This window comes from Plectrocnemia conspersa, unplaced genomic scaffold (assembly GCF_051122295.1).
Source record: "Plectrocnemia conspersa isolate PC_06_02 unplaced genomic scaffold, ASM5112229v1 ptg000014l, whole genome shotgun sequence".
NCBI lineage: Eukaryota > Metazoa > Arthropoda > Insecta > Trichoptera > Polycentropodidae > Plectrocnemia > Plectrocnemia conspersa.
In genome coordinates, this window is record NW_028277178.1 from 15516963 (window position 1) to 15532452 (window position 15490).

Sequence of the window (15490 nt, forward strand, 5' to 3'; positions counted from 1 at the left end):
TATATCTATATTTTTTATACTTGCAGAAATTGTACGAATAATTAAATTAAATATAAATAATATTTTTAAATTTAAATAAAATAAAATATTGCTTAGCATCTAAGTTTATATTATCTTTCGAAAGTTTCAAAGAATATATAACTGACATTCAATGCAAGGGTAATATCCGCTCTGATCCAGTTAATTATATGTTGCTTTATTCGAAACGGTATCGACAAAAAGATGATCCTTTCACAAATATAATAGGAGACCTGAGCACTTCCTGTCTTTTTAAGTGGCTGCATTTTTTGAGTAAAAATGTCTTCTTTTTCCATCACCTTTCAACAGCTAAAGTATCATGTTACTATCGATTGTGCATATAAACTTGCATTCCATTGACAAGAGGATCAAATGATTTGGTTTAATAAAAAGGATATCGTAATCAAGATTTCACAGGTACATATCATATAATCCTAGTATCATAACCGTTGAAAAATCAACGGAGAGTACATAAACATAGTATAAATTAAACAAAAAATGTATGTATATGAATAGGTATAACTATTTATATTACATAATTCATATCAAAAAGTAATACTTTAATCATATTAATGAACAGTCAAGAAGTGAATTTGTTACTATTCTCAGATTATTTTTACATATGTATATTCAAGACATCTATGTACAAAATATAAATAATAAATAGATTTACCCAAGTTTGAAACCATTAATTAAATATTTATTATTTTACTCGCTACTATCATGCATTACACATGGATCTAAGATTCTAAGTCTTTATTATATTATTAATTCCAATAAACATTAATTAAATACTTTGCTTTCATATGATCATTTGTCATTTTTTTAATAAAAACATATCTTGTAAAGAATTGCAATTCTTTATTCATATTAGATAAATACATATGTTTATTATTCACCAATTTTGTCAATCAATTAAGAAAGTAATGTGTTTTTGGTAGCTATATTTTACATTTTTATACTTTTAAAATATATAATTAAAATCAGTTTTGTTTTATTCTAATATATATACTAATAAATCAATCATGAAAAATAATTTTAAATTATATTTAACAATCTTTGTAAAGCAAAAAACAATAGCAAAATAGTAACATTGTTGTACTATTGTAAAGATAAATTTAGTTACCGAACAGAGAATTAAACCTATTGTAGCATAATAAGAGCATTGTTCCACTTATTACTGATCAATTAGTGAGCAGTGAATCTAAAATTGATAGTCTCGATGTGGAATTAATAAATAAACTATAGTTAAAAAGTAGGTTGCATTAATAGAGCTACGATTAATTATTCAGAAACATTAGACTACCTTTGTTTTAAATTTATTATCTGCTTTGGGAATCTTTTATTTAACCATTTATAAACACTTGCTATTTAATTCACAGTTAAATTGTATTTTATTAGTAAATCTGATCATCATCAGTATATTTTGTCCATAAAACTATTTATATTCATTTTTACCCTACTAAATGTTAAATTATCATTTCTCATGCATTATCTAATACAAGTATAATACGTAAATACTTATTCAACATTATCTTCGGCAGCAACCAATGTTTGCACTCCATCTCCAAATTCTTGATCCGCCTAAAGCATATAATCATATTTTACTGATCTGCTCAAAAACTTACCATTAAACCAACCCAAGTAAAAACTAAATAACCTGATTTAAGATTTGACCAACTGCCACGGGTCCATCTTCTCTCACTACAGTTTCACCGTCCAATTTTTTTAGATTAGGAAGCTTCTTGGACACATCTTGCCTCCAGATCTCCAACTCACAGTTATCATATAGGGGATTGCCGACAAAAAGCAAATCCTCTAAAGACTGCATTTCCTTAAAATTATTACACATAATGATATTAAACATTATAATATATAAATGTAATTTTCATACTTGCAGCTTATTAAACTCTCCCCACTCCTTCACTAAATTGTTGCTCAAGTACAACACTTTTAAATTTTTCATTAGATTGATGCCTTTCATTTTTTCAATCAAATTGTACGATATCCACAACTCTTCTAAAGTATCGGCCAATGGTTCCTTATAAATAAATATTATTACTCAAAATGTTATTTTTTATTATTATGATATAGATACTTTTAACTCTTACTAATCCATTGAAGGTTTTAATATAATTTCTTCCCAAAGATAAGATTTTCAGATTTTTAAGAGTAGAAACGCCAGTTATCTTCTCAATCATGTTAGTCGATAGACTCAATTTCCTATATCAAAAGTAAAAGCTGTACATTATAGTTTACCAATTTTTATAAGATAATAAGATAATCAAACAATACACACTCGCATGCAGTCAGGGTCGCAAGCGAATTATCCATTTTTTCAATCGGAGGATATTGAAACTCCAAACTGACCTCTTTAGAAGTATTCGCTTGCTGACTAGTCTTCTCTTCAAATTTCTTAATAGCTTCTTTGATTGTCGTAGCTTTTCCTGCCATCTTTATTTAGTATTTAATATTTATTGTGAATGTAACTAAGCTACCATGAGTACCGAATATTTGATCAATATATCACTAGGGCTTCACCAAAACTATATACATACAAAAATACATACATAGAAACTGCAAGACATTCAGTGTCTTATTTTTTTCTTGTGATTTTATAAAAATCACTTATTATTAACTAATCGTCTACATCACAAATATTCAATAAAAATATAATATATACACAGCTTTTAAGACTTTTTTACTCTTTCAGTCAATTTTTTGGCCATCAACTCATCACCATTATCATCATCTCACCGTATAATTCGAGGATTGCTGTATTAAAATATTAAAGCTTATTTATTTTAGCATCATGCAATCTCGCTTTAGCTAGTCAGTAGCGATCTGGTCTGGACTTCATCCAACATTTGTAATACATAATTTTTTTAAGTAGTCAATAAAGCTTTAGTTAATTTGTCAAAAATACCACATGAAATCAAGTTTTTGAATTAGTATTGCTAACGAAGATATTTTTTGTCATTTTTCTTTAATATCCATGATAAATATGCTTTAAATATGTTTTTAAATTTATCCCAAGAATTAAAATTTTAATAAATCGATGAAAAATAATAAAAAAGAAAAGTTTTACTTAAATACATATTAACGTATACTTTAAACAATACATAAAACAAAGTTATATATTAATATTATTACATAAATATCAAAAAAATCTCATTTGCAATAAAATTTGAAAGAAATAGTCGATTGCGATTTAATAGTATTTGATCGACCTACGCCATATTTTGGCTAGATATTTATATTTGACATCTCTCCCAATTATTATTAGTCATGTAATCAGTAATATATATTGTACATATTTTTTTAAAAATAGATTACAAATATTTATCTGAAGTTAAAGTATTGTAAGATCCTTTTTCTGTCCGTCTTTGCTTTATCCAACTATGATAGCAAAAAAAAAATATATAAAAATTGTAATAATATATTTATTCTCAAGTCAGTGCACAAAAATATGATTCTCTTAAATTTCTGCATGTATATAGTCAGTTGCCTTGAGGGGCTATACCCGTATGTGTAAGTACACAGGCTGACATTTATTTTTTGTTCTTATGGTATGATTTTCGAGATTATTATCATATCACCCCTTTTACTATTGTTATAGTTACATCTGTTTTACTTATTAGTATCCTTACCTTGCTCTACTTTTTTAAATTTTATTTACATCTAAAACTAATACTGTTTTATTTATTTAATATAATTCAGGCATTTCTCAATGATTGTGCGAATTCTGTGTATTTTATTTCGTGCCTGATTCTTGAAAAAACAGAGTGAACCCAACAAATCAATAATAGATACAATTGTAAAATATATTCTAGTAATAAAAAAAGCAAAATGACTATAATAAACTATACGTGTTAAAAAATCTAATAGCAGATTTTAAATAAACATAATGCACATTACTGTTTCAAGATAAAAGATTCTGTTAAAATGTTAAATGATCATCCTGCACTATGACAATATTATAATTAAAAAATATATGCTCTGAAAATATATAAATAATAACATAAAATGACTTCGTACATAAATTTTATTGAATTACAAATCGTACAAATCTTTTGTGTGGCATATGATGCGATTATTAAAACAAAATGTCTTTAATCCATCACCAATTCAAAAAATAACAAATTATTCAATGACTTAACAGAGATATAGAAACACAATTTGTGCCGAAAACCGTGTAATTTACAATAAGAAGAAAAATCATCCTTCCAACATATTAAATCGAATATGTGTCTATCAAAGTTTATTAAAATAAATTATTTTTCACACTAATAAATGCCTACTTAAGTTAAAGCATAATCGTAACTATCGAAACATTTACATAAGATTCAGCAAATCTATACACAATACTGTATTGCAAATTTGTAAAAAAATATCAATATGAACTGATAAAACTAGATAATATTAATATATTAATTGGTAAAAGGAAATGAAATAAAACGTTTGACCCAAATGTAACAAATAATAAACAATTTTTTCAACAACAGTGAAGTGATATATTTTTACACTCTCTTCATTATACATATGTATATTAAAAATTAGAAATATTTCTGCTCGATCAATCTACAACTATACAATTTATATTCAAATATGTCTAAATAAACGTTTCTCGATAATTGCAAGCGTCAAAATGTGCCATGTAAGCGTATGATACAAGCTTATAAAAGTTAATGATTTATCGCTGAGAAACATTTATTCAAAATGTTATCCAAAGCCTATGGATCGGTTACTTGCAAATACAATCGATAATAAATTTATATACCCATTTTCATATTATTTAAAAAACACTATTATCAATTACTATTATACGTACATTCGTGATATACAAAGATATTTGTACTATCTCGTTTCAAAGAATAACGTTAATTAAGATAAAAACCAGATACATACAAATATACAAATGTTAAACAATTACATAATAATAATAATTTCTATTCCTGTAATTTCAACCTAAGCACATACGTAAATGTTGATTGTATATGTGAGTTTGATATATCAATTATTTTTGCCTTCAAAAACGAAGGCATTCAATTCACAAATTTATTATAAAGTACTCAGTAGTTTTTTGTTAGTTCATAACGAAGTGAAAGAAAACTGAAAAATGTAATTATTTTATAGTCTTTCATCCTTGTTTATAACTCGTCACGTAGAATAGTGTATCTGTTTTTAGATGGTGCTAATTTCTTAAAGGTTGATTCTGGAGGATGTGTCGTCTTCTTTTCTGTAGAACCGGCAATTTGTTCAGCTTGCGCAGTCGGAGAATCGGGACCATAATGGAACTCTCTAAAAATAAAAAATAGCATGTCATAATCATAAAAAATTGGACTTATTCATATCAAAATAATACATGCCTATGCAATTTTCCTGAATACAAATCTTGTAAGAATTCTTTTAATACTCCTGGCTTATCCATGTCTTTAATGTCTGGGAATAAGTACATATGACGGAAAGAGTCAATGGCTATAAGCGGCAAATCTGAGTTGCTTTTTCCGAGATGATGCAATGGATGTTCGAATTTCTTTCCATCTGCTGTTAGGAAATTGATGCTCTCTACAAAATAAAATTGTTAATAAACCAAACGTGTTTTTATATTATTTATTCAATAACTATTTTAATACTAACGTTTTTCGCTAAGCAGCTCGTTCGTGACAAGATCGTTGTATTTTTTAACTATTTCCATATCGCCGGGAGCGTGAAAAAGAATGAGGAAAGGTAAACCTTCTTCAGTGAGTTCTTCGGCGTTTTCAAATGTAATCTCACGCACGAACGGTACGCAATTCTCTTGCACCCAAATATTTGTTTCATCAAAGCTATTCAAATCGCCCATGAATGTGACATCCTTATCGTTTGATCGTACTTTATCTGGTCTGAACACAATTATTGGGTGACCTTAAAAAATAGAAAAAAAATATTTTTTTAAAATATACATACATATATTAAATTTGGTTTTTAAAATATGATTAGTAGAAGACCCCAAGAAGGAAAGAACATATTAACTAGTCACTTATGTTGAAAATGAGTTATAATATTCATCAAACTAAGTTTCGTGTCCTTTTTTAAATTAAACACAGTTACATTCAAGAGATGAGGAATCAGCAAGTAAAGAACATGTTAATTGTACTTGGATCAAAATATATAAATTACGGCAAGAATTACATAGTTAGCATGTTCTCGCCACAAACATGTTTTTTACTAAATTTCGAAAAAGTCCTCCATGTCTCATTTGATCTAATAAAATGTAAAGATTATTATTTTAGTACAAACATATTTTTGAGTATTAAACATTTTTTATAAATAAATAATGTACAAAACAATGGAGATAATAACATGTGGTGTTATAGAAACGATCAGTTTATAAATAAATGCCAATCGCATGACCAAATGCTGGCTTCTGATTGGTTGATTTTATTTGTCTAGATTTGCTACATGTCTGCATTTTAGCCAACAAGAAAATGTAAAATGAATAGTTTTGTAGATGCTCATTTTACCTACATTTCTACATACAGTAGTGTGAAAAAATACGCATCACTTCTCGAAATCATAAGAATTAAATATGTAACCGAAATCATTAGTTGGATTTCTCGGGACTTTCTATCACTCTTTTAGGGATATCTGCATTGGTTTTAAGTGGTAACCTATACAATTGACCGTCAGCTTTCGTGGTGAAATTCGATAAAAAAATATATTTTGCGATTTTTTATTATCATAGCCAAAATAGTGGGCATCCCCAAATCACGCACAAGCGAAATACACAAGCCAATGTTTTTTTTATAGTTTTTCGAGAATGTTTCTTTTTCCTGGAACTGACAATGTTTTTTTTGCTGAGACATTATTTGAACAGATAAAAATAAAAAATAATATAAAGAGAAAAATTTAAAATTAACAAATGTCAGCAACATATGACCGAAAAGTTTGCACTGACGCAAAGAATAACAAACGATACCATTTGCGAGCCCATAATTAGCTAAAATAAAAGATCGCTCACTAATCACGTTGCATAAACTTGATTGTAAGCACTTCAGAGTGTAGACGTGTCAATAAAAAAATTCACACATATTTCTGCATTCCAATATTTGTTTCAAAAATTGTCAATCGTTGCTTATTTAATTAAATGTTTAAAAATTTAATTTAATTTTTAATATTTCAAACGTAAATTACGGGAAAAAGAGGCATAAAAGCTGGTATTAATTGTATTAAATCAGGGGTCGGCAAAAGGTGTCCTGTGAAACAAGTGTCCCGCAAGAGGTTTTTCTAATGTGGTAAAATCTTTCCAAATTGTGATCATTGACATGTAATATTACCTCAAAATGTGCTCGAGTGGTTGTCATTCATTGTGTAATATATTTTTATCTGCTATGTCGGGGTAATCTAAAAATTTGTTACTTTCTTTAGCGAAATACCAACTCTTGGTTGGTGTCAGTAAGCGTACTGTGGGTGTTGGGATTAGAAAGCAAAATATTTAATGAATGCTGGATGAACGATTATTTTTTATACAACATAATGGAAAACAATGCTGCTCATATGTCATGAATCGATAGCTGCATCCAAGACAATTTAAGAGTAATCAAAGCATCCCTCACTAATCAAACCAAATTTTTGTCAATAGGAGGGCACAAAAACAATTAACCCTTCTCAGAAGTAAAAAATTCACATCAAAAGCAATAAAAAAGGTCAGCAACAAGCGTTTCCACTGCGTTATACATATTACTCCATAGTTTGTCTGCATTACGATATTACATTGTTTTAAAAATATTATAGCTATCCTTATCGATCTTACTATGGACTTCTGATATGAAAGTTGGTCAAAGTATATTCAAACCGAATTTTGGTCAATAGGAGGGCGCAAAAACAATTATCACTTTTCAGAAGTCAAAAATCCACGTCAAAAGCAATAAAATTGTAACGGCGATGGCATGATTTTATTGCTTTTGACGTGGATTTTTGACTTCTGGACGTCATTTGGGGGGGGGGGGGGGCAGGTATAGACACTCCCCACCTTCTTGAATTGGACCAAAAAAATGCATGTCATTAATTGTAATACTATGAATCTTGATGAAATCGAAATATTAACGACTACTGACCGGGCCAACTTTTGCCCCCTCCCCCTGAAAAAAGCTGAAATGATGTCCCTGTGACCATGTCCAAATTATGCTGCCGACCCCTGGACTGAATGTACTTAAATGAAACGAGTCCTCGGAAATTGCATGGAAATGGCGAAAAAACATGAATGACGGGCATGTAAAATTGGGGTTTTACTATACAGTAGGTTCTCGAGTTACGCGGTATCTACTTACGCGGATTCGTAGTTACGCGGTTTAAAATTTCGAAAATTTAAAATTTGTTATAATATCGATGTTGATATAGATTTGCGCCTAAATTTTTGTTCCTGGTTGATAATGCACCGGGACATCCACCATGTGATCACGAACATATCAAAATAGCATTTTTGCCCCCAAATACGACCTCTATAATACAACCTATGAATCAAGGTCTAATACAAAGCTTTAAAAAATATTACTTAAGGACAACTTTTGTAACTGAAGGGCAAAACAGTATATCACTCACACAGTTTTTGAAAGAACACAATATTTATGAAGCTGTTAAAAATATTGGTGTTGCCTGGAATGAAATTGTAAAGCCTATCATGAAAAACGTTTGGAAGAAGCATACTCCTCAATTTTTTGAAGTTGTTGAAGACCCCATGCAGGAAGATAACATAATTAATGATCTTGTTGAAATGACAAACCAATTAAATTTAAATCTAAATGAAAATGATTTCATTGAATTGTTAGAAAGTCATAGAGTGGAATTAAACAATGAAGATTTAATAGAACTTGAAAAATTTAGAAACAACGGCGGTGATTCGGAGGAGGAAGTCAAAGAAATTAAAGAATTTGAGTACAAAAAATGAAAGAATGCCTCAATTTGATAGACCAAGGAATGGCTGGTTTAAAAGCACAAGATCCCGACATTGTTCGGTTTGAGAAAGCCAATAAAGCAGTTCAGGACGCTATTTCCTGTTATAAAAATATCTATTATGAGAAAAAAAGATTTAGTGTACAATCTTCACTGGATAAGTACGGTTTCTTATTAGATAAAAAAAATCCAACACCTAAAGATATCGAAATGGAATAGTATAGACATTATGACATGATATTTTAATGAATATGTATGTATAAATATTATTTTTATGTTTCTTATTTTATTTTGTAAAAAAAGTTAAGATTACAATGTATGTAGACATTTTACACATAGAATAAATTTTTATAATGCTTTTATTTTTATTTTAGCCTAATGTATACATACAAGAAGACGGCATTTAGTTCTTTTAAGTATCGTTCGGATGATTGGGGGAATGTATTAATATTTAATACATATCGGATGAGTATTCCTCTACTTACGCGATTTTCGACTTACGCGAATTTTTCTGGAACGAATTAACCGCGTAAGTCGAGAACTTACTGTATTTAAAAATTTACATACATTTGTACACATGTTAGTTCTAATTATAATCTTGTCTTGGGGTCTTCACTTGTCTGTTTAAGAGTTTAAATAGTTAAGTCAACATGAAAATGGTCATGAGTTGAACTTGAGTGTGATCAAGTAGACACGAGCATGGGTTAAGGTATACCTGGCTCTCTCGTTCTCAAAAGTGGCGTCTCGGCAAGATCCAATGGAAGAATTATTATATAATAAGTAAAATACTACAAGTTTCTTCAAACACCACACAAAAAGCATTATTTGTAAAATTGATTACTCAAAATAAGGTTAGTTGTAGCTCATGGACAACTACTTCTACAATATATTATTTCAGAAATGATATAAACAATAAACATATTATTTTTTACAAATGGCTATTTAAGAGCGCAAGGTACATAATGATTTTGCGCTAAGAATTATTTGAGTCATTTGACAATATAACACATGAACACAAGTGCAATCGATCGAAATGTTTAACCCAAAAACCAGCTTTACAAACAATTGCGACATTAACATAAATAGCTAATATATATCTATAAGCCTATAAACGAATCAAGCTAAATGTAAATATTTGACATAGATAATGTAAATTTTATTTACCAGGTGGGTGCATCTGTGCCGACGCGTCACCGAATCCTACGTGGAACTGACAATCCTCCTTCATAGATGTCGCCACACGCCTAAACACGGTATACTCGGGCATGTCTCTCCTGTCAAAGTATCCGATCACCATCCGTTTATCTGATTCTAGTTCACCCAGTTCTTTTATCGTATGGAATTCTTTGATAGGATCTTCGAGTTGCTTACGAATGAAATCGGCAAACGCATCCACCGAACGTTGCCCTGGAAGAAAAATCACATCTCTGTAACAATGTTGTCGACTTTCATACCTAAATTTATCGTTATATTCACCTCTATATTCTCGTTTTGTCGGTTGGCCGTTTCTGATGACTTTCAGAGTGGGATACTTTGAAATGTGAAAACGAGTCGCTACCGTATTTTCCTTATCGCAATCGACTTTACCCATAACGACGCGGCCGGTATCCGGGAACTCAGTGGCTACTTTGTCGGCAGCTTCGTCAAATATGGGCTGAAGAATATTACTATATCTGCACCATTCAGCGTAGAAATTTATTAAAACTAATTCATTTGAAGCTGAAAGTTAAACAAGCATGTTTATTAAATATGGTCAGACATTATTAACACCTAATGCGCGAAAAAACACACGTACAGCCGGCATATTTGCGCGCGATAGAAAAAAGTGGCAAATAATCGTAATTTTGTATGGAAAAAAATATAATAACGACATCTGTTAGAAGAATATACTATCTAAAATATAATTAAACCCTTTTGGTGCCCTAAAATATTTAAAGATGTTAGTAAGAGTCTGTTAAAAATCGAGTTTCATAAAAGCGTGTTAAGACATGTCCGGCTGTACGATTGAGTCCCCAAAAAGCGCGTTAATCGCATTCCGGCGCTTTAAGTGTTAAGATAGAAAAACAATGATATAAATAAAATATTATTGATACCTAAGGTCATATCCAAATTACTCTGAGTAAGTTGAACTGCCCCACTATCAGTCGGATTGTAGAATAAATGGAATACCTAAAATATAAACAGACAATTAATAAAACACTCAACGTAATTTAGGGATGGGTTGTGTGGGAAGGGGATTAATTTTTAATTAAGTAAACAGTAAATGTCTCTTTTAATAGCAACAATTAAACATAATTAGTAAATAAGTTAAATTAAAATATAAGAAAAAACAACACTTTTTTTAATAATCATAAACATGTTATAATAATTACTTTATAAATATACAAATGACTGTTCTTGTTTGATTTATTGGTCTCGACAAGTAAAATTATATAGAAAATAACAGCAAAATTAATTTTTTACTCATTTTTCTGCACTTAAAAATTATGTCAAGAAAAATTATGTTCAAACCTAAACCTAACCTTATGAAAGTTCAAGAACTAATTATAGTATTAGAACTTTCATTAAGTCAAGTCCAAAATACGGACTAAGACAACTCATTACTCTAGGGAAAATAAGCGAAAGAAGTACAGACAGACGTCACATCTCGCATATTGCTCCGTAGTTAGTCTGCACTTGAATATTACAGTTTTAAAAATATGATAACTATTTTTACCAATATTACTACATACATCTGATATGAAAGTATTGGTCAAAGTTTATTCAAACCGAATTTTGGTTAATAGGAGAGCGCAAAAACAATTATCACTTCTCAGAATTCAAAAATCTATGTCAGAAGCAATAAAATCGTGTCGGAGTCGTCGCAGTGGGAACGCTCGGTAACGAGCGTTCCCACTGAAATGGTGACGGCATGATTTTGTTGCTTTTGATGTCAATTTTTTGCTTGAGAAGAGATAATTGTTTTTGCACTCTCCTATTGGTCAAAATTTGGCTTAGATATGCTTAATTTTATTCTCATTCATTGTAAGTTGTAATATTGTTATAAAAGTCTTAATATGAAGGCTAGATAACTGAGCGATTCTAAACAAACTGAACTTGAACTTGATCAGAAAAATGTCATTTAATGAAAAATACTATGAATCTTCTTGAAATCAAATTATTAAGACTAGCCAACTTTTGCCCCCTTGGAAAAAAATGAAGTGATGTCCCTGCATTTGACACGTGATTATTGACATCTGTCTGATGCACAGTGCTGCAAACTTATGAAACTCTAATTGGATCACCCTACCACTTCTACACGATTATATTAGTTGCTGATAATTAATCTTTCCAAGAATTACATTTAACTATTACAATTAAGTGTAACACAAGCAATAAAAAAAACACAATACTTGTAGATTAGGCATGGCTTAACAAATAATACTATACCCATATGGTAAATTTGTATATTATGTAAAATAAACTGGTGAACGAAAAACAAAGGAGATGTTTAAAAACGTAATTTAAAATCATATCTTCATATGAAAATTTGTTCCGAGAAATATCATATGATGGACAAACATAATTAAACATCAAGTATATAAATACGTAATAAATATATTTAGCTGTTAATATAGCAAAGTAATAAAAAAAGTGTGTTTAAAAATATGTTGAGAGCCATTGGTTTTGTGTAAATTACAATAGTGAACCATTAACTAAATATTATTTACAAGGATAGAGTGAAACGTTTGTTTGTCATTGTATTCTTGGGCGGTATTTTTTCAGGTAGTAGTCCCAACATCTGGAAGGGGTACAGGGTTTATCCTAAATAAATTATGTATAAATAATATGGAAGAAGCTTAATTTTTGTGTTTAAATAAATTGTACTGCAGTGGATTCAATTATAAATTTTTTTTGTCCGGCAAAGGTTAAACGCTAATAAACCAAGAAGTGTTTACCAACACTATTTTTAACGAACTAAAGATAAAAATTATCTTAAAAGTATGTTAAGAATATTTACTTTGAAAAAAGTAATAATTTATTTTCTAATAAATATATGAAACAAATAAATTATCAGATTTAATAATACTGATTTAAATTCTATCTAAATCATCTATGGAAGAATCAGACATAAATTTATTTAAATTAATTCCTATTTTACCGTAAAAATATGACAAGATCGTTTGTGGTTATGTTATGCATTTCCTTCATAAAAAGGTTATTAAGAATTTCTAATGAATTATGTTTTTATTTCATTTCTAGAAATTGTTTGTGACTTTTCTCTACCATTGAACATAAAACATATATTAAAGAATACTTCAACTGTAGCTTTAAAAGCAAAGTAATGTATATAAAATATGTAAGTAGAGAAAATGATATAAATATGTGTTTTTTAGCATTTCAATCATCTCCGGCATAACCACAATAATGTGTTTGTATGCCTTTGGATCTTCGCATACTTCATATGTTTTTACCTAGTATATAAAACTAAAAATATGCTAAGCGGATAAATTTATTTATGTACAAATTTCACACATATGCATGGAATTTGTAGATAAAATTCATATCATATTAGTAAATCTGATAATTTATTTATTTTTATATACATAAAAAAAGATTGTTTTTATGTTAAGAAAATAATTCTTGGCATACATTTCTTTAACCCTTTTACTGCCGCTGATATTTTTGCGCGCCATTTCGAAATTTGTAATTATGTCGAGAAGCACCAATTTATGCCATAAGTTATTTAAATATTATGGTTCAATAAATTAAAGTGTTTTTCAATCTTAAATTATACAAAAAAAATATATGTCTCAAAGGTTCATGACACCTTTAGGTGCCCAATGCATAGCGGCGATTTTCTTGATGACTTCTATAGGTGTCATCCGTGGTCAAAGGGTTAATGTTTAATTATGGTTAAATTATGGGAACGTCTGGGTATAGTTATACTATTGTAACGGGAAGGCAAAATTCTTTGATTTATTTATTTACCTACGTATTTTATGGTAAATTAGCTTATTAAAATGAAGTAAATAAGTATATACGAGATTAAATGTCGTTTTAATTTCAAAGTTCTAGCATACACTAGCATAGTACTGCCAATGAATTGTATATAAAAGTAATGAGGACAATTTAAATGAGCTATATATAAAATAATTGTTCCATAATATGAATTGATTGTGCATTGCTGTTGGATAAATTGGTAAGAACAGTGAACACCCCATGAATAACTCTGCAACGAATCCTTTTCCGAAGAAAAAATCTGAAGATTTAAAGAAAATATGTGAAATTATGTTTTTGTTTATCTTAAAAGGGGCTGAGAAAAATGAATAATTCTTCATGCAATCTAAGAAAGAAGTTGTTGAGGCTACTGGGGTAATCTGGAGTTCGAACTGTGCCTCAAAATTTGAACATGAAACTTTTGAAAGAATAGTTGCAAAAAGAATACGACTTTTTTCTATTCCTTTGAATAAAAGAGAACATTTTGCAGATATGGAAGAGTTAAACCGTAGAATACTAATGTATCCTGAACCACTGCATCATCAATTAGTTGAAGGTGTCCCCTCTATTATTTGTAAATTAGTGCGCTTGTTTTACGCATCATTTGTAGCATATAATTTACACATTATTATTAATGAGAAAATTTTCAAACAGAGGTACAAATGTAAAGTAAAAAGTAATTCAACTCTAACAGTACTAAATGCATAAATTTTGTATACTGTTTTGTTTGATATTTCTTACGATGGAAATATTGTAGAGCGACAATGTCAAGGTTTGAGATAACCGCAGAAATGTTTGGGAAAGGAAAATTCTCTTAAATGTGAGTCTATTGTTAATTTTGTACAATTGAAATTACTTATTATTAGTAGTAAGCGTATACTCAAAAGGAAAAAGTATCACATTTCGGTAGTTTTTAGTTAACATATGTGTATGTTATATTTATTTTATGCACAATTGCACAAAAAATAGCATTAAAATATTTTCGAATGTATGTACATAGTAATATAGTAGGTATAATATAAAATTTGTATAAAATAATATCGTATATGTATTTCGAAAGCGCAATATTGCATCGAGTGCGATCAATTGGCTATTGTGCTATAAAATTAGACATTTCTAAAAGTAATACGTGTTACAATAGTAAAAATAGGTACATATATTGGGAAATGTCAGCGGATTGGGGTGAGGAGCAAAGTGCAGAAGAACGCGTATTACCAATGCACACACGACGATAGCGAATCGGACCCCCATGATGGCGAGGGGCGTAGGCCAAAGGCCGTAGTAAACGCAGGCGCCACGCCGGCCGCTAATCAAACTGACGCACGGTCACAGTGTTGCCATATCCAGCTCCTCGTTGCCAGGGTCACATACATTGGCGATGGGCAAAATTGCAAATTTTTTTATATAAAGAGACTAAGAAATAATTAAACCATAATAAAAATAATTAATCATTTAGTTCAGCAAGGAACAGAAAACGAAAATTTAACCTATTTCAACATAATAATAGCTTTTATAAAATCACTATTTATTTAAAATCTATGTATATAACACAATACAA

General features: G+C 29.5%; 2 protein-coding genes across 2 annotated transcripts; both read right to left on the reverse strand.

The window, feature by feature from the left end:
- Nucleotides 1-1056: 1056 nt before the first annotated feature.
- ODA-Dnal1 (Outer dynein arm dynein axonemal light chain 1) lies at nt 1057-2589 on the reverse strand. Its single transcript, XM_088203949.1, has 5 exons — nt 2318-2589; nt 2130-2241; nt 1913-2059; nt 1679-1852; nt 1057-1602 (listed from the first exon to the last, which is right to left on the reverse strand). Exons 1-5 carry the CDS (start codon nt 2470-2472, stop codon nt 1540-1542), a joined length of 651 nt encoding a protein of 216 aa, XP_088060075.1. The 5' UTR covers nt 2473-2589; the 3' UTR covers nt 1057-1539.
- A 1456-nt stretch (nt 2590-4045) lies between these two features.
- On the reverse strand, nt 4046-15268 carry ERp44 (Endoplasmic reticulum protein 44). The gene is made up of 7 exons (XM_088203174.1): nt 15148-15268; nt 11046-11121; nt 10429-10671; nt 10117-10359; nt 5659-5925; nt 5388-5586; nt 4046-5319 (listed from the first exon to the last, which is right to left on the reverse strand). The coding sequence occupies exons 1-7, from the start codon at nt 15181-15183 to the stop codon at nt 5169-5171; spliced, it is 1215 nt and encodes a 404-aa protein (XP_088059300.1). The 5' UTR covers nt 15184-15268; the 3' UTR covers nt 4046-5168.
- Nucleotides 15269-15490: the final 222 nt, after the last annotated feature.